A 23,613-nucleotide genomic window follows, 5' to 3' on the forward strand; every position below is an offset into this window, starting at 1 on the left:
CGGTGGCCAAAACCTCTAGAAAACCCTGAAAGAGAATCCTCAGGACTATACCCTTTGACTTACTCTTTAAGCGTCCACTCTGCCAAGTGGATGCCTTTTATCTGCCAAATTTATGGACAAGGTAAAAAGAGACTCAGTGAGATCAGATGAGTCACCGATGATCTCCCGGGTAGAATGTGCCAGAGCAGGACCGATTTCAAAGCCCACAGGCTTTCCACACACCGAGAAATCTCTACAGGGCCCTGGGTCGGGGTGGGGAGGGCGTAGAGCAGGAGGTGCTGATTGGCTGCATAGCAGGGAGCCCCGAGATGGTTCTACCCTTACAGATTTCTACCTGCCAAACCACAGCAAGGTCCACATCCAGCCCAACCTGAGAATAGCTTGATGGGGGCTTCCCTCAGCCTTGCATGATGGTATTCATGCAGCCCCTAGGAGGAGATGTGTGGGCATGTGCACACACACACACACACACACACAAAAGGGGGAAGGAGATGCACTAGTGTGGTAGCGAGATATGAGTCTTTCACCCACGGACTCTGCAGAGAACCCCCCTTTTAGGAAGAGTTTGGTTCTCATGGCCTCCTGGGAATTATGTGATGCGTTGAAATTTGATATTCTATTTGAAACATGGTTTACACTGGAAATGGCCATAGGGGTATCAGGGACAGCTTGGGTAATCATCATGCAGAGCCCTATTCTGGAAACCATGATACTTAATAGTCGTTGTCATACCCTTCTGCACACCATGAAGAGAGCAAAGCTGGGGCTGCCAAGGAGGAGATGTGGAATGGGAGGAAACGAGAGCTAACAAGCAGATCCATACATTTACTGTGCACGGGTTTATAATCAAAGCACGTTCCGTGTCCCTGCGTGCCACACCTGGTCTTTGCAGCTCAGCTTCTCTGATAACAGCAGACAGTATCTCGGATCACTTGTATCTGTTATTCTGATGGTAAATTCCTCAGCTTCTGATTACAGAATGGTTTCAGGAGAAGACAAGTTCTTTTCCACTTAACCCAGGAGAAGGGGTCAAAGGGAACAAGCACAAGGTGATGCCAGGCCCAGGGCAAAAATCATTTTGTCCTTGCACCCAGCAGCCCCAGTTAGCGGATCAGGACACTGAGGCTCGAGAGGCAAGGGTTCTGCAGACCTTTGCAGGTGCCAGGGCTCAGGAAAGGGCGGAGAAGCTCCAGGAGAGTATGAGCAGCCCCTGTCCCTTTTGGTCACAGTATCAGATTGCAGGAGAGGGACAGAAGACAGTTACCCTTTTTTCCAGTCCTCCATGTACAGAGGTTGTTCATGACACTACACCCACACACCCATACGTAGACACACACATACACCTACATATACACACATGCATGTAAATTACATAAACACATACATATACACATACACACATGCACAGAGCTATGCATACATGCACATACACACATATATGTATAGACACATTCACATATATGCAGACCCATGCGCACACATACAAACATATACACACATACATATGCAAACATGCAAACATATATACACCCAGAAACACATACACACTCATGCATTTTCCCTCCATCTGCTAACACCGTTTTTATCGGTTTTTTTGGTCCTACTTTCCCCCCAAATTCCTACACCTACTCCTCCCTCTTCCTTTTTTCATCAGTCTCCTTATCAGGTCTAACAGGTGGACCTCGTCATAGGTGGAACCCTCACTCAGGGTGACCAGCTGTCTGGGTTGGCCTAGAACAGGCCATTTCTATTCCTGTCTTCCGAAATAATGATGAATGACGACCCCTTTATCTCTCAAAAGTGACCTCAGTTGGTTGACAGATTATATATGACTCCTTTCCCCGGGGAGGTCGTGTGATATGTACTTGGATATGAAGTGAAGATGAAAACAACAGAGCCGTGTATGTGGTGGGGGATGGGGGGTTCTACTTTATCTCTGCCTCATACAGTTTTTCCTCCTGCATCCGACTCATGCTGAAATTTGGATTTCAGGATCATTCTTCTGGCTCCGAAAATGACAGGAAAGACTCAGCCTCCCAGCCCAGCAACCAGTCAGACACGGGGACGCAGGGGCTCGGCCCTCTTGGTAACCCCATCGCTGTGCACGCTGCCGTAAAGGTAGGGACGGACCGGCCTCCTGGCACCTGCCAGAGCGCTCACCCACAGAGCCCACTGGGAGCAGAGCTCTTGGAGTTAGGTGTGGTGGTTCGGTGGGAGTTAGGTGAGGAGAGTCACATGGACCTGTGTGTAGGCTCAGTCCGCAGGGAGCATTGCAAGTCAGGAGAGGGGAGAGGGGCCATCCGTGTATGCGGACCAAGAGTCTGTTATCTGTGTCGGCACAGCGTGGGTCTTCCCCGCAGAAGAAAAACCCATGTGCCTGCATTTCTTTGGAATCACAGCTCAGCCAGAGCGTGCCTGACTTAAAAGACTTCATAAGGTCAGCCTAGAGACAGACACGGCTGATGGAAACGCACACAGGATTTGTAAATGTCATCAAACAGGTGGGAGGCGGGGAGTTGGGTTTTACGCAGGGGAAGCAGATCTGAAGCCTTTGCGTCATATAACACCTCAATCATGTAAGCCCGGCTCCCTTTGGAGATAAAGGGAGGGCTTGTCTGCCCAGTAGACCATGAGCATCATAGCAGATTGTTGGTTAACTTTTCTTCGCGTTATACTTATTAGTTCACAGAGGACTCGCTCCTCTTACCAATTAACTGCCTGCTAATAATCATTTGGTCTTCTTCATAATATTTTATCCCAAGTAACTTACTAGTTTAGTTTTGTTTTGTTGGGCGGGGTGGGGGGGGAGGAGCAGTGGGAGAGGGAGAGAGAGAATCTTAAGCAACCTCCACACCCAGCACAGAGCCCAGCGTGGGGCTCAATCTCACACCCCTGAGATCATGATGACCTGAGCTGAAATCAAGAGTCAGGCGCTTAACGACTGAGCCACCCAGGCGCCCCTAACCCAAATAACTTCTCATCAATTTGGGAGCAAGTTATCTCAGCTCTAGGGTCACCACTTAATGAGAGCTGAGATGTCTTTTATGAAATATTTTTCAGAAGATCGTAAGTTAAGAATCAGTGTTAAAGTAATGACCGCAGAGTCCCCTCCATTGCATGCATATACACAAAAGTGGACGGCAGGACTTTCAGTTTCCTGTAAATGTCCCTAAACCTCACTTCAAATTCACTCCCTAAGTAGCTTAAACCTCGCTTACTCAGCCCAGCAGCTTTGAAATTACACGACTGTTGATGAACTTTGTTCATTGCCGGTGGAGGAAGGAGATGGTTCACGTTATTTCTACTGTCATGTACAAAGAGAAATTTTATTACTATTTCTACCAACGTGTTTAAATTTTGCATAAGCCAAATTAGCACCTCCTTCAGCCTCAGTGCACTAAGGAAAGGTGATAGTTGCCCAGAGGAAAGATAGGTCAGTTTCAACGGAGAGCAGGATTGACAGGTAACTGATCTAGCAGGACTGGTTGTTTATATAAGAGCCAGTCTCCCTGCTGATTGGTCAATGTCTATGAATTCTCAGTTGTTCGATACTCATCATGTCTAAATGAAGAGGATACTACAGGGCTTCTCAAAGAAGGAAGCAGCCCAGCTCGGGGGAAACACCTCTGACCTATTGACTTTCTAAGATACATATGAGACCACTGAGAGAATGCACAAGAATTCCCCCAAAACTGTAAAATCCTATGTAAGGGAAAGGTGTTCTCAGTGCAGGCTCCTAGAAGGTATATATCAAAGCTGAATAAAACACGATTCCTGGGGCGCCTGGGTGGCTCAGTCGGCTGAGCGTCTGCCTTCAGCTCAGGTCATGATCTTGGGGTCCTGGGATCGAGCCCCATGTCCATCGGGCTCCCTGCTTGGTGGAGAGCCTGCTTCTCCTTTTCCCTCTGCCCTCCCCCCTCATTCGTGCTCTCTCTCTCTCTCTCAAAATAAATAAAATCTTAAAAAAAAAAAAAAAGATTCTTGCTCTCAAGGAGCCTATAGTCTAATTGAGTATCATAGCCACCACTAACCCAAACAGTGTTGGGAGCAAGTAAGAAAAACATGCCGCAAAGGACCTGAACAGACATTTCGCCAAAGATAAAGAAATTGCCAATAAGCACATGAAAAGGTGTTCAGTGTCATTAGTCATCAGGGAAATGAAACTCAAACTCGCAACAAAATACCACTTCATACCCACTAGAATGGCTATCCTGGAAAATTGCAAGTATTGGTGAGAGTGTGGAGATTGGAGCTCTCACACATGGTGCATCCACTACGGAAAGCAGCTTGGTGGTTCCTCAAAAAGTTAAACCTAGCATTACCATGTGACCCAGAAATTCCTCTCCTTAGGTATATGCCCCACAGAATTGAAAACAGGTGTTCTAACGAGATCTTGGATGTGAATATTCATGGCAGCACTATTCACAATAGTCAAAATTTGGAACGAACCCAAATGTCCATCAGCTGAAGGATGGGTCTGCGTGTGGCATATCCACACAATGGGATGTTCTTCAGTTATAAAGAGGAATGAAGTCTGACACAGAAATGAGCCTTGAAAACACGATGCTGAGTGAAAGAAGCCAGACACAAAAGGCCACGTAGTGTAGGATTCCATTTATATGAAATATCCCGAATAGACAAGTCCATGGAGACAGAGAGCAGATGAGTGTTGTCCGGGGACCACAGAAGGACAATGGGGAGGGGCTGCTTCATGGGGATGGGGTTTCCTTTCGGGGTGATGAAAATTTTCTGGAACTACTTAGTGATGATGCTTGCGCAACATTGTGAATCGTATACTTTAAAATAGTTACTGGGGTGATTTCTCTGTTACTTGTATTTTACCGAGATACAGAATGAGAGATCCCTTTCTCGGGGGGGGCACCACCTCCATCAGGACTCGTAGCATAAGAAGCAGAACAGGGGCTGGACTTCAGTCTCCCCCACCCCCTGAGCAGGGTATGCAGTGGTGGACCATTATCAGACAGCCCCGAAATGCCATATGAGACCTGCAAATGAGAGACCTCACTGAGAATTGGGAAAGGCTTCCCAGGGGAGCTGGGGTGTGAGCTAGACGCAGAGGATGAGCCCTAGTCGGGTAGCAGGTGCAGGAGGGAATTGCAGACAGCAGGACATTGCAAGGAAAAGAGACCGGAGGGGTAAGCTGTTGGGTGGGAGGGGTCAGGCAGCTGGGTGAACAGTCTTCTTTGGCAGAGGGGGTTTGGGACTTGGTCTTGCGAGGCAGGACAGGCAAACTGATTGTAGGCTGCTGGGGTGGTACGTTGTGGGGCAGGCCCAGGATGTGAGCAAGACTTCTTGCAAAAAAGTCACGGACCCTCTAGCCACAGACCACGCCATGCCCTCTTGCACTACACTGACCTGCTTTACACATTCACGCGTGGGTCTTAAACCCCTGGATGATGTATCTACCTCCCATAGACCATGCAGTTCTAGGCAGAAAATAGAAAAAAACAACAAACAAACAAACAAACTTACCACCTTGTATCCTCTGGTTTCAAAAAGAGTGTAAAACTATACAGTCCATGGAATCAGGGTTCCATGGGCTCAAAAGACTTTGCCTTCCACTCTCCAGAGAAAGCGGTCCAATTTGAGTAACTTCTGGAATGTTCAGTATCCCTGTACTAAGGCAACATGGAGAAAAAGCTCCCCGTCCCTGACTGGCCTGCAGCTCCCCCAGACGAGGAGGCAAGTCCTAGGGTGAGGTGGGAACAGAAGCTGAGCTGGAGCAAAGCAGGGCCGAGCTGATGGCAGGAGCCCCGCAGAGATTCTCCCGCGAGTGCAGGAGACTGATTAATTAGCTAGAATGCTAATCAATGAAGGAGCCGGGAGAAATCGAGCCACCAGGCACACGGGAATTCTTGTGCACCTTATCTATTACTTCCCGAGAAGAAGCCTCCTTAAGAAGACGTTTACAAAAGAGGCTTCGGTGGTGGGATGCCTGGAGTCAGAGAAATGCAAGTTGTAGGCTCCAGATGTGTGCTTTGTGGTTAAAATGGGGAAGCTGCCCGGTGGGAACCTGCCTGCCAGGTATTCTGGAGCTCCCTCTCCTGGACACTTCTGGTATCACACCTCCCCTGCACCTTTCCCCCAAAGCCTCGAGAGACCGGTCATGACATCCATGTTCTTCATTTCAGGCTTCTCTAATTAAAGTCAGGGCTGGAAAGTTAAGTTTTTTCTTTCAACTGATGACAGTATGGACTACTGCCTCCTACAATAGGGAGGCCTTTTGATTTCAGGAGCGTAGGTGTAGGTATGGTATAATCCTTTGAGACCTGTTCTTATGTCACTAGTATCTTTCCACATCGTTGTGTTGGTCACTGAGATAAAAAGTAAGAATATTTTCCTCAACTGTCCGGTGAGGTAAGGGAGATGTAGCAAAGTACCTGCACCGTGTTCAGAACTTGGTCTTAACTTCCTAGCCTGTAGCCTTGACTTCTTTCAGTGTGTCCAAGTCACGCTCTAGGATGGGAAGCTTCTAGAAGGGTCCCAGTGGGTGGCGAACCCTTCTCATAGTAAGTCAAGTGTCACTATCTCAGAGGGTGTCAGCTCCTGGGGTTACATCCGTATTTGGGGTGTTGGTGGGATGGGGGAGTCTATCTGACTTTTCCGCCCAAAGCTGCAAAAATCCCCATCAAAGACAAGCTTAATTGCATCCAAGGTGACGTCATTCATAAGTCAGTTTACCAAGTGCTTCACTAAAGGCGATTTCGTGTATACGTGGGAAGGAACTTCTTACGACTCCATCTCAAGATCAGATCGTGTCCTTTGCTAGGCCATCTGTGGTTTTAGCCAAGGAAAGCGTCCTAGCCGAGACGCAGGCTTCCGTCTTACTCTGCGCTGGGAAGGAAATGCTCCCGGAGCCACATCTGGGATTCATGCCCACCCCCTCTTCTAGATTGAGGCACCCGCAGTAGATCCGTTCGACAGGTACCTCAATGCCCCAGGGTCTCTTGGCACCTTGTGCCTTTGCTAGATCGTATCTCTGGGATTCGAGAAAGCCCATCTTAACAGAACCTCCTCGCGGTCTAGCCACGGCATCCAGCCATTCCCCCCTGCCCCACCCCCCACCTAAAGCACGTGCCATTTCTTCACCCCCTTTGCAGTCCAAGTCCTTGAGCGACAGTAAGAACCGCCACAAAAAGCCCAAGGACCCCAAGCCCAAGGTGAAGAAGCTCAAATATCACCAGTACATCCCCCCAGACCAGAAGGCGGAGAAGTCCCCTCCGCCCATGGACTCGGCCTACGCCCGGCTGCTCCAGCAACAGCAGCTCTTTCTGCAGCTCCAGATCCTGAGCCAGCAGCAACAACAGCACCGGCTCGGCTACCCGGGGCTTCACCAGGCTCAGCTCAAGTAAGTCGGGAGGGCCCGGGGCTGGGGCGCTCCTCTGTGTCTGAGGCACGCGGGGCCAGCGCCCGGGCACCCAGCCAGTCCCCGATGGCACCCCGTCCTCATCTGGTAGGTTTAGAATGGGACTCTGCTTAGGAACCATGCCCACCTTTTCCGGAGCAGAAGGCCGGGAGGAAGCAACAAAATCGATGCCCCGGTAAGAGGTATGGTTGGGAAAAGAGAAAGGATTAGCGCTCTTGGACTGAATCGTGGAGCAGAGAGGAGAGACCATCTCAGAATGGTTCCATTTCTTGGATTCACTCGGACCTTATGCTTTAGGAAGCAACAGAGCTGAGTGACTGAGTGACGGCCAGCCCCAAGGTTTGACTCTCAGACCCCGGCCTGTGACCCCCACGGCAGGTCACCTTTTACATGGGCCATTCCCTTCAACTCTGAAGTTGGGGTGTGGGTTCCCGCACCTGTCTCTGCTCAGCCTCAGGTCGGGTTGGCAATGATGCTGAGTGCTGAATATAGCCATGCTTTATGAGGGGTGCTCCTGCCCCCCCAGGACACTCTCCACTATGCCACAGTCTCTACGGCTCCCTCCTGTCTCCCCAGAGAGAGTGTCACTTGCCACTTGGCACCGAGCCTGCACTGTTGGTGTCCTTGCCCCGCCTCTCGCGCTGATTGATTTCTTGCCTGATCCTTGCAGGCCATTAGCTTGTGACCTGATCTAAATGCAAAGCTACCCACCAAGGGTTCTGGCCACCCAATCCCAGTGTGTGGGGGAGGCTTTCCCCACATCACCAGCCGGGTGCCCTACAGTTCCACACAATTCTGGCACCATCTACCTGGACAGACAGCATCAGACCCCACAGGTTAAGAGCTCAGTCCTACAAGGCTGCCCCCCCTTCCCCAACTTCAGGTGCCAACCACAAGTCTAAAAGCTGTGACCTGGGCTTCTGGTTGACAGGGCTATAGATCAGAGGTTCCCACAATTTCCTCCTTGGGTTCCATTAATTCGCTAGAGTGGCTCACAGAACTCAGAGAAGCACTTGACTTACGAGATCACTGGTTTATTATAGAAGGATGTAACTCCGGAACCGCCAGATGGAAGAGATGCACAGGGCAAGGGATGGGGAAAGGGCGAGGAGCTTCCACGCCCCCCCCCCCCAAGCATGCCGCTCTCCTCGTTCTCCACGTATTCACCAACCTGGAAGCTCTCTGAACTCCATTCTTTTAGGTGTTAGGGAGACTGCATTAGAGGCAATGATTGATTAAATCATTGGCCATTGGTGAATGAATCAACTTCCAGCCTAGCTCCTCTCCCCAGAGGGCAGGGGGTGGGACTGAAAGTTTCAACCTCAAATCACAGGGTTGGTTCTCAGGCAACCAGCCCCCATCCTTAGGTGACCTAGGGGCTTTCACAAAGTCGCCTCACTAACAGCTGACACCCCTGTGGCTCTCATCACTTAGGAGATTCCAAGGATTTTAGGAGCTCTGTGCCAGAGAGAGGGACAAGGACCAAATGTGTAATTTCTTATTGTAAATCCTGGTACTACGCCCCCATATATCTATTTGCCCATATTTTAAGTGCCTCTTTTTTGTTTGTTTTTCAGGGAGCCAAATGAACAGATGGTCAGAAATCCAAACTCTACTTCAACACCACTGAGCAGTACCCCTTTGTCTCCTGTCAAAAACAGCTTTTCTGGACAAACTGGTGTCTCTTCTCTCAAACCAGGCCCACTGCCATCAAACCTAGATGATCTGAAGGTATAGGATTTGGTGTGTTTTCCTTCCTGCCTGCCTGCCCTTCCTTCCTCCCTGTCCTTCAACAAATACATCAGTAGATTTTTTTAAGATTTTCTTTTTAAGTAATCTCTACACCCAACATGGGACTTGAACTCACAACCCCGAGATCAAGAGTCGTATGCTCCACTGACTGAGCCAGCCAGGTGCCCGGACAAATCCATCAGTAGCTTTTTAACAACATTTTCCCCAACTGAGTTCTTGAATAAAACGGTGGGAGGGAGAAGGTTAGGGAGAGGGTTAGGGAAATTCAAGTAGATGATAAAATCTTAACTGCTGTGGTTGAGTACCCCGCCCCCCATAGAGCAGAAGACCCTGGGCTTCTAACTCAGCTCTTTCACTGGCTATGCAACCTTGGGTTCATTTCTTAATTTCTCTGCATCTTAGATTGCTCATTTGCATACATGAGTTCTTGTGAGAACCCAGTGGAATTGTATATACATGACAGAGCATAGCGCAGAGAGTAAGACTGATGTGGGCTTCCTGAATGTTCTAAACCAGCAGTCAATTCCATGATGAACTTTAATCAGTCTCTGGTGAAATGAGAAAAACAAGAACCACATAAAGGGCTTTTCATAAATCTAAGTGTGTTCGGCATACCTTGAAGGATCTTTATTCAAAGTATTTATTTCCTCCCGATGTTTCGAATCTAAAGAAAGACCCTGTTTGGAAATGATGACAGTAGTGGGTGGAAGTGGAATGTTTCTGGTAGACTTTTGTTTCTTTCTATTAAGCAGGAGTATTATTAAATAAGGATGTTAGTCTTGTGCAAGGAGCCGAAATGTTGGTAACCCAACCCCAAGTGCATCAACTGCCTAAGTTGAAACAATGTACTGTTCTGTGAAATCCCCAAGTCTGAGAATTTCTGCCCTGAAATGTGACAGCAACGTGTTAAATGCTGTGTGGGGAGGGGAGCAGTTTGCTCTGGATCACAGACCTCAGGGATCTCGGTTCACCGAGATGACCCTGGGCTTTGAGCTAAACCTCGCGCATTCCAGAGCGGTGATCGCGATTGGCGTATTCATCCATCCAGTACTTACAAAAGAACTGAAGAAGGCAGTTTGTGGTGCCTTCAACTTCTCTAATGTGTGAACACCTGCTCCCCTCAACGCCTCACTCCGTTGTCTGTGATCCCACCTATTACTCTCCCCTCCCCCAAAAGACCTTATCACTTGTCCCCAAAAAGCCAATTTCCTACAGGTCCCCGTGGTCTTCACTGGGCCAGGATTTCTCGGGCCTTATTTGTCACCCTCCATTCCCATTCTCAGTCTTTGGTCATTATCTGTCTTGGGGGAAAGGTGGGAGTGGGATTTATTTCAAATGAAAGAAAATTAATTCTATGGCTGCCAATGGCAACACCAGTCAATAAAATATATCTTGGGTTGTGATATCAAGAGTTCCTCTGTCCCTTCCACTTGGAATAAAAATGCTTAGGTTTCATTGAGCTCGTTCCGATTTAGCATCCATAAGGCTGGAAGAGGATGCCAAGCTTCTGGTAACAGGTCATCCACCCTTCACTCCCCAGGTCATAAATCCATGAAGGTATAAAATTAGGTCCTCTCCCCAGAAAACAATATGCTAAATGAAGTAAGCCAAGCACAAAGGGACAACTATTCTGTGAGTCTACTTGTATGAGGGACCTAGAGAAGTTCAAAGACAGAAAGTAGAAGGGTGTTTGCCAGGGGCTAGGCAGAGGAGGAATGGGGTGTTAGTGTGTAATGGGTACATAGGTTCTGCTCACAATGAGGAAAATGTTCTGGAGACGGATGGTGATAATGTTTGCACAACAGTGTGAATGAATTAATTCCACTGAACTGCATACTTAAATGATTGGATGGTATATTTCATGCCGTATGTCTTTATTTTTTTTTTTTTAAAGATTTTATTTATTTATTCATGAGAGACAGAGAGAGAGAGAGAGGCAGAGGGAGAAGCAGGCTCCCAAGGAGCAGGGAGCCCGATGCGGGACTCGATCCTGGGTCTCTGGGATCATGACCTGAGCCGAAGGCAGACGCTTAACCATCTGAGCCACCCAGGCGCCCCATGCTGTATGTCTTTAACCAGAATAAAAAAGATTTTTCAGATGCTCCTGGCTGGCTCAGTGGGTGAAGCATCTGACTCGTGATCTCAGCTCAGGTCTTAATCTCAAGGTTATGAGTTCAAGCCCTGCATTGAAAAAAAAAAAAAAAAAAAGATTTTTTAAAAAGTAATCTACCTTAGGATGGGAGCCCGGGGTCAGGTAGTTGCCTGGTCTAGATGTGATGTGCCGTGCGGCAGAGCCTCCAAAGATGGTTTCCTCCATGTGCACATGTTCGGAATGATTGGCTGGTTCGATATATAATAATAAATTAGCAGGGGTACTAGGAAATGATGGGGGTCGCAGCTGCCAGTTTCTGAATGTAAAGTATCAGTCGACCATCCTGTATAGATTTGCTTCCATTTTCACCCTGCAAGATAGGTTTTACATGTGAACATAAAAATCAGGACCTCAAAGATGCTAAATGAATAAGGCATATAACTCATTATCATCCTAGATATTTTTGATATTTATCTTTATCATGAATGCTATAAAACGGTTTGCTGTATAGAACAAAGATACTGGGTTTTTTTTAGATTTTATTTACTTATTTGAGAGAGAGAGCATGAGTGGGGGGAGGAGCAGAGGGAGAAGCAGACTGCCTGCTGAGTAGGGAGCCCGACGCGGGGCTCGATCCCAGGACCCTGAGATCATGGCCTGAGCCGAAGTCAGACGCTTAACCAACCAAGCCACCCAGGTTCCCCTAGAAGAAAGATACTGTTGATAAACCTAACACCAACCCTGATAGCTCAGGTGAGAAAAGTGGGAGAAATATGTTGGTTCTATCAGGACATAGGTTAACATGTAAAAGAGATTCTTTTATCTCTACATTTTCTCCCCCACTTGGAGAAGCCATCCCAATTTCATCTGTTCATTTGACAACTTCGTCCTATGTTTCCAGAGCCCACAAGTCAATCCAGAATGCTGACATCTAAAAATAGACTTACATCTCCTTCTGTAGAAGCCTAAGAATCTTTACAGAATAAATAAGTTTGGTAAATTCATAGATTTGGCTTTAGTTTCTCTGGTAACATTGATTGGTGTATTTTAAGAAGTTAAAGTAGGAAGTCTTGAGTTATATTTGGGAGACATATGACATTTATCACATCAACCTCACATCCCTACATGGGTTGCACATTGTCAAGTTTGAGTGTCGATCGGTTGTGAGTTTACGGTTTATACTATAGACACACAGTGCACTAAGATCATATATTAAGTGAATAAATGTCTTGCTTAACCCCCACCCCCAGAAACAGAGACCAAATGCTATGCAAGTTAACCAGACTATAGATGACAAAACTGGGATTTGCACTTAAGTGAGTGATTTTTTTTTGTTTTTTTCTTATTTTATTTTATTTTATTTTATTTTAAATTCCAGTATAGTTAACATGCAGTGTTATATTAGTTTCAGGTGTAAAATATGGTGATTCGACAATTCTGTACAAAACCCAGAGTTCATCACAAGTGCACTCCTTGATCCCCATTACATATTTCTCCCATTGCCCCGCCACCTCCCCTCTGGTGACTATCAGTTTGTTCTTTATGATTAAAAGTCTGTCCTTGGTTTGTCTCTCTCTCTCTTTTTTTTCCTTTGCTTGTTTTGTTTGTTTCTTAAATTCCACATATGAATGAAATCACATGGTATTTGTCTTTCTCTGACTGACTTATTTCGCTTAGCATTATACCGTCTAGCTCCATCCATGTTGTTGCAAACGGCGAGGTTTCGTTCTTTTTTATGGCTGAGTAATATTCCATTGTATACACACCACATCTTGTTTTTCCATTCATCTATCAATGGGCACTTGGGCGGCTTCTGTAATTTGGCTATGGTAAATAATGCTGCTCTAAATATAGGGGTGCATGTATGCCTTTGAATTCCTGTTTTTGTATTTTTTTCAGTAAATATCCAGTAGTGTGATTACTGGATTGGAGAGTAGTTCTTCTTTTAATTGAGTGATCTGAAAGGTTTTGCTACTGTCATTTGAAATGAGGATGGAGAAGGAGAAACCTTAATTGGACTTGACCACAGGGTGTATGGGGAGAGGTGTCACCTGGGATTGTGACACCAGGGGCAGAAACTGGGAGGGTAGAATGGGGAGCTGATCTGAAGGGATGTTGGCAGGTGCATTCAGTTTGGGGAAATTGAGTCACAGGTACCACCAGGACAACCAAGAGGAAAAGTCTAGCCAGTTTCCATGCAGTTAGAGACACACCGACCTAGTTGTCAGGCTGGGCACAGAAATTTTGGCATCTTTTGCATAGCGGGGTGGGTTAAAGCCACGAGACCGAAAGAGACGGAAGGAGAGCAATTGGAAAGAGTGGGAAGGGAAGAAGGAGAGAAGAGGAATAAAGGAAACAGGTGATATAACCGTACCTTGGAAAAGGAAGAAATAGGAGGAATTAATGAAGGTGACCCTTAAAACAGGTCATCAGAAAGATAAGGTATCGAAGGTCGATGTTCTCCCAAAATGCTCATGTTTTGCTGATTAGGAGTAAAAGGGGAAAAGCACTGGGAAGAAAGTTTGATTTCTCATTAAAAAGTTATACATGGGGGGCAGGCACCTTGGGGACATAGCTAGTTAAGCATCCGACTCTTAGTTTGGGCTCAGGGTCATGATCTCGGGGTTGTGAGATTGAGCCCTGTGTCGGGCTCTGCACTCAGCAGGGAGCCTGCTTGAGATTCTCCCTCTCTCTCTGCCCCAGCCCCCCGCTCCTGCTCACTCTCTCTCTCTGTCTCTCAAATAAATAAATAAGTCTTTTTTTTTAAAGTTATACAGGGTAACATCACAGTATATGTTTTTTTGCTAATCCAGTATATGGATTTTTTTTTTGTTTCTAAGAAACTTGAGAGCCAGAGAGCATGACAGCATGAGAGAGAGAAAATAATGGGAAATTTAAAAACTGGGAAAATATGATGGATATTAAGAAATAGTTATTCATGTGTTTTGGGTGTGATAATGGTCTTTTATTGGCGTTTTTTATAAAATGCACTTATCTTTTAGAGAAAGATATCAGAATATTTACAGATCTCATTATATGAGTTGCTTCAGAATAATTTAGGAAATATAGTGGAAGTGGTTTAGGGTATAAATGAATCAGGATTGGGCATGGATTAATCATCGTTGAAGCTGGTTGATGGGTACATGAGGTTCATTATACTTTTTTCATCAACTTTTGTGTATGATACACATTTCCATAACACATGGTTGAAAGAGTGATCGGTGATTAAAACACCAGTGAGTATAGGAAAGGTGTATACAAACCTTTGTCCCAAGCAAGCCCACACAGCATAATACTCCGAAATGTAAGGTACATGAACGCAACAAGTATTTGTGTTATTTTGGAATATGAGCTGCATTATTTAATGATGTAGTTTAAAATATTCAGTGCCAGAACAGATTCTAAAAATAAATGTGGAACTCATTAATTTTAAGTAATTCAAAGTTAAAACAATAATGAGTTGCTATTCTGTACTTTTTCAAACCAGCAAATCTGAAAAAAAAAAAAAAAAAAAAAAGATAAAACAATGCCAGAAAGATGGGGGCGTATATTTACCGCTTACAATAGTGTGAGTTCTTGCAATCCTTTTAAAATACCCTTTAAATGATTATAAAAGTAGTTATTTACTATTGAGACAGGATAGTGCAGGTAGAAATAAAGAGTATTTTAAAAGATAATTGACCCACAGATAGCATTGCAGATTTTATTTCCCTATAAACTGAAAATACAGGTGGACCTGTTTTCTTTTAAAAATTATTGTTGAAAAAAATTTTTTTAAATTATTGCTGTAAGGTAATCCTGTGAGCATGAATTTCTGACATGCTTTTTTGGTTAACATATCATAAGCATTTTTCATAACTTGCAATATTCGATAAAATTTTTATTTTTTTTAAGATGTTATTTATTCATTTATTTATTTGTCAGAGAGAGAGCACAAGCAGGGGGAGTGGCAGGCAGAGGGAGAAGCAGACTCCCCGCTGAGCACGGAGCCCGATGTAGGGCTCGATCCCAGGACCCTGGGATCATGACCTGAGCCAAAAGCAGACGCTTAACCGACTGAGCCACCCAGGCACCCCAGAATTTTTATTTTTCATAGTGTATCATTCTACCACCTAGTTAACAGTCCTGTGTCAGACACTTAACTTGCTTCCAAATTTTTGCTATTAAAAATATAATTTGTACATAAATTTATTGATGTATCCAGTGACTGTCCCAGGCTAAATACCTGGGAGTAGAATTCCTGAACCAAAACATATTAACATTTTTTAAAGTTCTTGCCAGGGGCACCTGGGTGGCTCAGTCAGTACAGCATCTGACTCTTGACCTCAGGTCTTGATCTCAGAGTTGTGAGTTCGAGCCCTGTGTTGAACATGGAGCCTACTTAAAAAAAAAAAAAAAAAAAAACTAAAGTTCTTGCCAAAGAATACATATTGTAAAAATTTCTGTCCTGAACGTTTGTGCCAATCTACTGCCAGAAGCATTGGGCTGCGGCAACATTTATCAAGCATGAGTATACACACTGGATCACCTGGGGCTCTGGGTAAAATACAGGTTCTGATTCAGTAGGTGTGGGGAGGGGGCCTGAGTGTCTGCATTCCTAACATGCTCCCAGATGCCCTTGGAGCTGGTAGTCCAAGGACCACACTTGGAATAGCAAGGTATTAAGGAACTTTCTTAAAAAAACATTTTTATTTGCTTATTTTTGCTGATACTTCAATAACACAAAGTGTTATTAATTCCTTTGTCAATTTCATGAATGCAAAAATATGTCCATATTTATCTTATTTGGATTACTAATGCTGGTACATGTCCATTATTGCCATTTTTAAAAAAATGTATCTTTTGTGGGCACCTGGGTGGCTCAGTCGGTGAAGCGTCTTCCTTTGGCTCAGGTCATGATGCCAGAATCCTGGGATCGAGCCCCGCATGGGGCTCCCTGCTCAGCGGGGAGCCTGCTTCTCCCTCCTCCCTCTGCTCCTCTTCCCTGCTCGTGCTCTCCCTCTCTCTCGCTCTCTCTCAAATAAATAAATAAAAATGTATCTTTTGTTTGTGAAGAGTTGAACCATGCCCATTACCCATTTTGGGGTGTTGGTTTATTTTGGGGGTTTGTTAAAGCACACTTGGTACATCGAGCTTACTAACACTTTATTATTTGTCCTGCAATTATTTTTGTCTGAGACTGCTATCTGCATTTGCATTTTCTTTTTGGTGTTTTTGACTTAGAGGGGTTTTTTATTTTTGTCTTCAGTATTTTTAAAGTTGCTTTCTTTGCTTTTAGGCTCAAAAGATCTTTCCCTACAGAATATCAGAAGGATATTTCCCTATTTGTTCTTCTAGCTATTTTATGGGATTATTGACACTTAGATATTTAATGTTTCTTGTTTTAATTACAAAAGTAATATCTTATGTGAAATATTTAGGATGTTAGAGATAAGGAGAACCATTGTTAACATTTTAGTCTATCTTTATCTACATATTTTCATCAGCAAGCATAGGTTTAAATATACACATACATACAAATTTATATAATTCTTAGAAAAATAGAATCAAACAATTCAAACTGTTTTTCATTTAATAATATACCAAAAACAGGGGGGGCACCTGGGTTGCTCTGTTGGTTGAGTGTCTCACTTCTGCTCAGATCATGATCTCAGGGTCCTGGGATCGAATCCTGCATCCGGCTCCTTGCTCAGCAGGGAATCTGCTTGCCCTTCTCCCTTTGTCCCTCCCCCTGCTTGTGCTCTCTCTCTCTTTCTCTCTCTCTCAAATTTTAAAAATCAAGAAAAAATAATATACCATAAATAATTATTCATTATTATATATAACATCAGCTTTAATGGATTCAGGTATTCCATCAGTCATAGTCATGATCGTTAATTTAGTTCCCATATTTTTAGATATCTGCAGCTTATCATTTATGAACATTGTAAAAAATGCAGGATGAAATTATCACACGTGAATCAACATAATAATGGCAAACTCTTACACCACACTAACCATTTGCGAGACACTATTCCAAGCACTTTACAAATGTTAAGCCATTTCAGTCCTCACAAAAACATATAAGGTCGCTATGACTGTCTCCATTTTACAGAAGGGGAACCAAGGCACAGAGTGATCTCTGAGCTAGTAAGAGGCAAGGTCGGGATTTGAACTGATGGTCTTATCCCGGCACAGTCTCCCTCAGTATATGACTATCATCTAGCCAGTTATTAAAATTAGGACGTATTTTGGGGCGCCTGGGCGGCTCAGTCTGTTGAGCCTCTGACTCTTGGTTTCAGCTCAGGTCATGATCTTGGGGTGGTGGGATCAAGCCCTGTGTCGGGCTCCATGCTCAGCAGGGAATCTACTTAAGATTCTCTCTCCCTCTGCCCCTCCCCATGCTCAGGCTCACTCTCTCTCTAAAATAAATAAATCTTAAAAAAAAAAAAAACAGGACATAAGTGTTCATGTAGAACCATGGTTCTCAAAACCTGGCCCAGGGACCAGTGCATCAGCATCCCCTGGGAACCCGTTAAAAATGCACCTGCTCAAGTTGGAGAACCAAGGACAGAGAGAGCCTGGCAGGGAGACCGGTGACCTAGGAGCAGAAGACCTGGAGTCTCAGCATGCTTTGGGATGATTGGTTGCTGGCTGATGGCTAAACCTGGGCAGAGATCAGTCTTCTCATCTGTAGAATGGGGCGAGGGCCAGGGTGGGGGCTGGAAGCTAGTAGAGTAGGCGACCTCTACGGTTCATGTGGGCTATGCCTGTCTAGGATTCTGGGATCATGAAAATAAAAAAAAGCATGGTGCAAAAGCCTATTGATACCAAGGGAAGGGGAGGGGATTGTAAGCAAATCATAGAAAAGCGGATGTTGTAAAATTCCATGTGTGATGTTTGAAAGCGAATGTAATTATTTATTTTTAAAGATTGTTCTTAACCGGCACCCTAACCACGCCCTGGTTTCTGTAGGTCTCGGAATTAAGGCAGCAGCTTCGAATCCGGGGTCTGCCGGTGTCCGGCACCAAGATGGCCCTCATGGACCGTCTGCGGCCCTTCCAGGACTGTTCGGGGACCCCCCTGGCCAACTTCGGGGACATCACGACGGTCACTTTCCCCGTGACGCCCAGCAGCGCGCTGCCGGGCTACCAGTCCTCCCCGTCCACCGGCGCCTTATCCAACGGCTTCTACCACTTCGGCAGCACCAGCTCCAGCCCCCCGATCTCGCCTGCCTCGTCCGACCTGTCGGCGGCGGGGTCCCTGCCCGACCCCTTCAACGACGCGTCCCCGTCCCTCTGCCTGCACCCGTCCCCGCTCCCCGCGTGCGCCGACGAGAGCCTCCTGAGCAGCCTGAACGGGGGCTCCCTCGGCCCCGAGCTGGACGGGCTGGACTCGGAGAAGGACAAGATGCTGGTGGAGAAGCAGAAGGTGATCAACGAGCTCACCTGGAAGCTCCAGCAGGAGCAGCGCCACGTGGAGGAGCTGAGGCTGCAGCTGCAGAAGCAGAAGAGGAGCACCTGCCCCGAGAAGCCGCCGCCCTTCTTGGCCGTCCCCGTCAAGCAGGAGGACGCCGCGTCCAGTTGTCCCTTCACGCCCCAGCAGAGACCTGGGAAGAGACAGGGCCTCAGCTCAGAGGGCCGAGCGCAGGCCTGCGAAGCGGCGGGGCGCCGGCCCCCGGGGCCCGCTCCGTGCGCCGAGCCGGCCTCGGGCCCCAGCGACGCGCTGCCGTCCACGTTCCTCAGCCCGCAGTGCTCCCCGCAGCACTCGCCGCTGGGCGCGGTCAAAAGCCCGCAGCACATCAGTTTGCCCCCATCCCCCAACAACCATTACTTCCTCCCCTCCTCTTCGGGCGCCCAAGGAGAAGGGCACAGGATCACCTCACCTGCCAGCAACCAGGTATGCGCTGCACAGGTAAGAACTCCCCGCCCCAGGCTCCCCCGGAGCACCCCGCTTTCCAGAAGTGGGGTGTGGCTCAGCAAAGGCTCAGGAGCTGAAGTCTGAATGGGTAGGGTTTAGGGGAAGCCCAGAAGCAACCTCTGGTCTTCACGGTAGACAGGAGACTCTCTTCTCTGAGATTGAGGTTGGCAAAATCGGCCTGTGAAAGGCCCTTTGTGGGCCCGATGGCCTGTGTCACAGCCACTCAATGGGACCCTTGTTTCCTGAACACAGACATCCACAACCTGTAACGGAATGCAGGAGGCTGGGCTCCGGTGAAACCTTATTTATAAAAACAGGTGGTGGGGGTGCCTGGGTGGCTCAGTCAGTTGGGCATCTGCCTTTGGTTCAGGTCATGATCTTGGGGTCCTGGGACTGAGACCCGCGTCGGGCTCCCTGCTCGGCGGGAAGCCTGCTTCTCCCTCTCCCTCTGCTTGCTGCTCCCCTTGCTTGTGCTCTATCTCTCTAATAAATAAATGAAATCTTAAAAAAAAAAAAAAAAAAAAGGTGGTGGGTCAGATTGCCAACCCCTTTCCAGGACTCCTCGGCATAAAGCCTTACCACAGGCCAAACCAATTTATCAAGAGAGCCAAAGGGAAGTTACCAGACCTTACTATTCTCTCCGTGTAATGGTCTGCATAGTGCAAATATTTTCCAAACACTACTGTGTGTGTCAGACCCTGTTATGGTCTCTGGGGATGAGGGATGAACTAACCAAACAAAAATCCCCATTCTCATGGGAAGACAGTAAATAAAATAAACACATAAAATATATCATGTATCAGAAGATGATAGATCTTTTTTTTTAAAAGATTTTATTTATTTGAGAGAGAAAGAGACATAGCTAGAGAGAGCACGAGCAGGGGGGGAGAAGGAGAGTAGGGAGCCCCATGTGGAGCTCAATCCCAGGACCCGGGTATCATGAGCCCAAGTGAGCCAAAGGCAGATGCTTAACCGACTGAGCCACCCAAGCACCCTTAAAGGATGATAGGTGTTATGGAGAAAAATCAGGGAGGCATGGTGATGGAGCATTTGCAAGTTTGCAACTTTTAAGTCAAGGTCTGGGGCCATTTAAGCAAATCTTTGAAAGAGATAAGGGAGAAAGCCTCATGAATATTTGGGGTGAAGGTTGCAGGCAAAGGAAGAATAGCAAGAGCAAGGGCCCCGAGGTGGGAGTTGTGTGTGGAATATTCAGGGATCAGAAGGAAGACCAGTGTGGCTGGAGCTGAATGAGGGGTGGTTGTAGAGAGAGCTTACGGCAGTAACTAGTTCAAAGACTCGACCAAGGTGATCATCAGAGACTTTCCTTGTCCACGAAGCTAAAAAATCATTAGGAAAATCTACCTAAGGCTGAGAAAGAAAATTACATCATCAAAAGTTCTGAAATCTACCTTATGAGAAAGGAAAATAGGAAGAAAACCCACATGATTGGATCCTGCCACGTGCCCAGTATTAAGAGGCATGCCTCTGAGTAATCTCGTTAATTGTCACAACCTTATGAGCTCCAATTCTTTATTCTTTACTTGCCACAGAAGAAAATGAAGCTCAAGGAGGTTAACCCAGGAGCCCAGGGTCACAGGAACCCAGGGTTATCTGATGCTAAAATGCATGCCCTTTTCCCACTGAATGTTCTCTACCCTGGGAGTATGGGGTATGGCCATAGGTAATGGGAATATGATTTTACACACCCCAGAACAGCACATCCAAGTGAATGATGCCCACTTCTGAGTGGGCACTCTGGGAGGGGCTGGGACGTCACATGGATTGTCATCTCTGTTGACAACATTTACTCAGTGCACGGTGTCCTAGGCAACAAAGGTAAAAATAGTTCTGGAAACACAGCTCTGGACCCTAAGACCATTCTGACGACATGGATACTCTCAAGAAGAACTAACATTCGTGCAGTGGTTCATGGTTTACAAAGCACTCTTTGAGGACATGATCAATTACATGATAAAAAGATAAAGAGCAATATAGAATAACATGCCTGATCAGTGCTTCTGGTATCAAATGCTGCACGAAGTGTTGGGGAAGGTGGGGGGAAGCAGATTGGTCATGAAGGGCTAGGAAGATCCAGGAAGGTCTTTTTTGGGGTGGGGGGGAGGCCAGTCCAGGAAGGTTTTGCAAAGGGGTTAGACTCCATGAGAAACGTAGCATTAAAAAACAAGAGTCGGAAAAAGAACATTCCATGTGGGAAAAGATAGGGAAGTACAATGTGCAGGGCATGCTGAGGGAAGTTAATAGAATACAAGCTTTTGAAGGAAATGGTACCTGGCCTGGAGCATCTCGAACACGTTACAGGTGGAGACCTTATGCTGTGGATGCATGGGAGCCATGGAAGGTTTTTGAGCAATGGGTGATACGTACAAAGCCAGATTTGAGACTTTGATAATGGGATTTAGGGAGAGTTGAAAAGATAAGACACCGGGGCAGGGACCAGGAGTCTCAGCCAAAGCTCTCAAGTGTGCTGCTGGAGGCCACCTCATTGGTCGTTTCTTCCTTCCAGAACTCAGGGCATGAGAGCCATCCTACAAGCTTCTCTCCCCAGCCCTCCGGCCTCCACCCCCCTTTCTCTGGAGCCCAGGCAGACAGCAGTCATGGTGCTGGGGGCACCCCTCGTCCCAAAAGCCCAGGGGTCCAGCAAAAGGTAGGCGCCTGGAAAAAGGTTTAAACTTGGCCTCTTTCCCTCTTCTGTGGCCCCGTCCTCCGAATGAGGAGGTCCAAAGGCAGAAATCAGTGACATTTTAGATAAAAACAAATCCACTGGAAACAGACTGACATGGATGTACAGATAGAAATCAGGGTGTACTGAGGAGCCATTGCCCGGGGTCATCCTGGAAATCACGAGGACTAACGTGAGCATGGTCTGTTTGTGAAACAACATGGCAAACACACCAGTTTCCGTGGAGTCCAAGATTGGAATAGAGGCACGTGGGGAAATAACACTCGAGAAAGAGTGTTAAGGTGGAAAGGTCTAGAAAGGTCTAGAAAGGTGCAGAGTGTTCGAGTCACGGGGCAGTCTCTCAGTGGAAAAAGGAAAAGGTGGTACATCCCAGCAGGTGGAAATCAGGGATGGGAGGGAGCCAGAATATGGGGAGTTCCAAGGACTAATGAAGAGGTGATAAGGAGACCAACAAGAGGGCCATGACACAGAAGCGCTACATGCCACAAGGACAGGCAGGGAATCCTTTGGGGACAGAGACCCTGAAATGGCCCTGGCATTCCATAGAACACTCACAATACGTGAGGCTGGTTCCTAAAGAGATAGCCCAGCGGTGGCTCCATCTCTCTGCAAATGCACCCAGTTAGGAATGAAACGCCTCCCCGGTGGTGGGGGGTGAGGGTAAAGTACCCTGGGAATTCCTGGGGTGATGGACTTTTTCATATTGGACTGCACTCTTACTTTATTTGCTTTTCTCCTAACCGAACAGGGTTCATCCTAGAGGGGAAAATGAATCTGCAAGGTTCCCATCCTAACATGCCTCCAGATACGGGCTACAATTTGCCCATGATATGCCCACGATATGTACTATTGTCAATAGGATGCCTGTGATGTGTCCTACTGTCAATATATTGGGGTTGTTTCTAAACCCTAGCTCTTTTTCGTTCCCCCTCAAATCAGTTTTTCCAAACTCAAGCCTGGAGTTTATAACACAGAAGCCGTACCGTTTCTGACCCCACGAGTTGACTCTCTTTCTTTGCGTTGTACCCCCACAGATGGCTGGTTTACACTCTTCTTCTGAGAAGACAGGGCCAAAGTTTTCCATTCCATCCCCAACGTTTTCCAAGTCAACTTCAGCAGTTCCAGAGATAACCCAGCCTCCGTCCTATGAAGATGCCGTAAAGCAGGTAACTTTGCAAGATGTGTTCTCTGTAGGGAAACAGGTAGCCTAAACGGATTTTTTTTTTCATTATGCACCTTCATGCAGTCTGTAGATGCTGACATTGAGTGCATCGGGAGCCCCTCGATGAGAATGGGCCAAGTGTCTAGACGCTAATTGCAGAAAGGTGTTGGGTGTACCTAGCCGGTGTGTGAGGCAGGCAGAGAAGAGGTTGGGCTGGGCACCCAGGTGCCTTTATTTAATGTCAGCAGCCAGCCACCATTGTTACTAAGCTTGGACAAGTGCTCAAGGTCTCTTATGTGAAATAGGATCCATATCTGCTTTGTAAGGATTCTAGAGAGTGTAGCACTTACTACCTTGTCCAGGCACCTGGTAGGTACTCAGATAGAGGAGAGCCGTTGTCAGGGTGATAATTTGTATAAGGTGATACTTTGTTTAAGGTGATACTTTGTATAAGGTTCTTGTTAGCTTCAGAATTTAGTGATCCAGGCAAAGTATTGATGACCATGATCATGGAGGTCTGTTGTATGCCTTGCTGCCATTTATGGGAAATGTTCCAAATAAAAAGTAAACTCCAAAGAAAGGAAAGCAGTGAATGATCGTATATTTCAAACGGTCTGAGC

The 23,613-nt window shown here is 46.5% G+C and overlaps 1 protein-coding gene across 1 annotated transcript in view; it reads left to right on the forward strand.

Moving 5' to 3' along the window:
- Positions 1-23,613, forward strand: part of MYOCD (myocardin) — a 96,335-nt gene that overhangs the window by 67,087 nt on the left and 5,635 nt on the right. The window contains exons 7-12 of the mRNA XM_036067692.2: positions 1,993-2,118; positions 7,122-7,369; positions 8,965-9,118; positions 18,186-19,109; positions 21,655-21,795; positions 22,866-22,997. Of these exons, the coding sequence (XP_035923585.1) occupies positions 1,993-2,118; positions 7,122-7,369; positions 8,965-9,118; positions 18,186-19,109; positions 21,655-21,795; positions 22,866-22,997 (1,725 nt within the window). The remainder of the gene's footprint in view (positions 1-1,992; positions 2,119-7,121; positions 7,370-8,964; positions 9,119-18,185; positions 19,110-21,654; positions 21,796-22,865; positions 22,998-23,613) is intronic.

This window comes from Halichoerus grypus, chromosome 2, assembly GCF_964656455.1.
Source record: "Halichoerus grypus chromosome 2, mHalGry1.hap1.1, whole genome shotgun sequence".
Lineage (NCBI taxonomy): Eukaryota > Metazoa > Chordata > Mammalia > Carnivora > Phocidae > Halichoerus > Halichoerus grypus.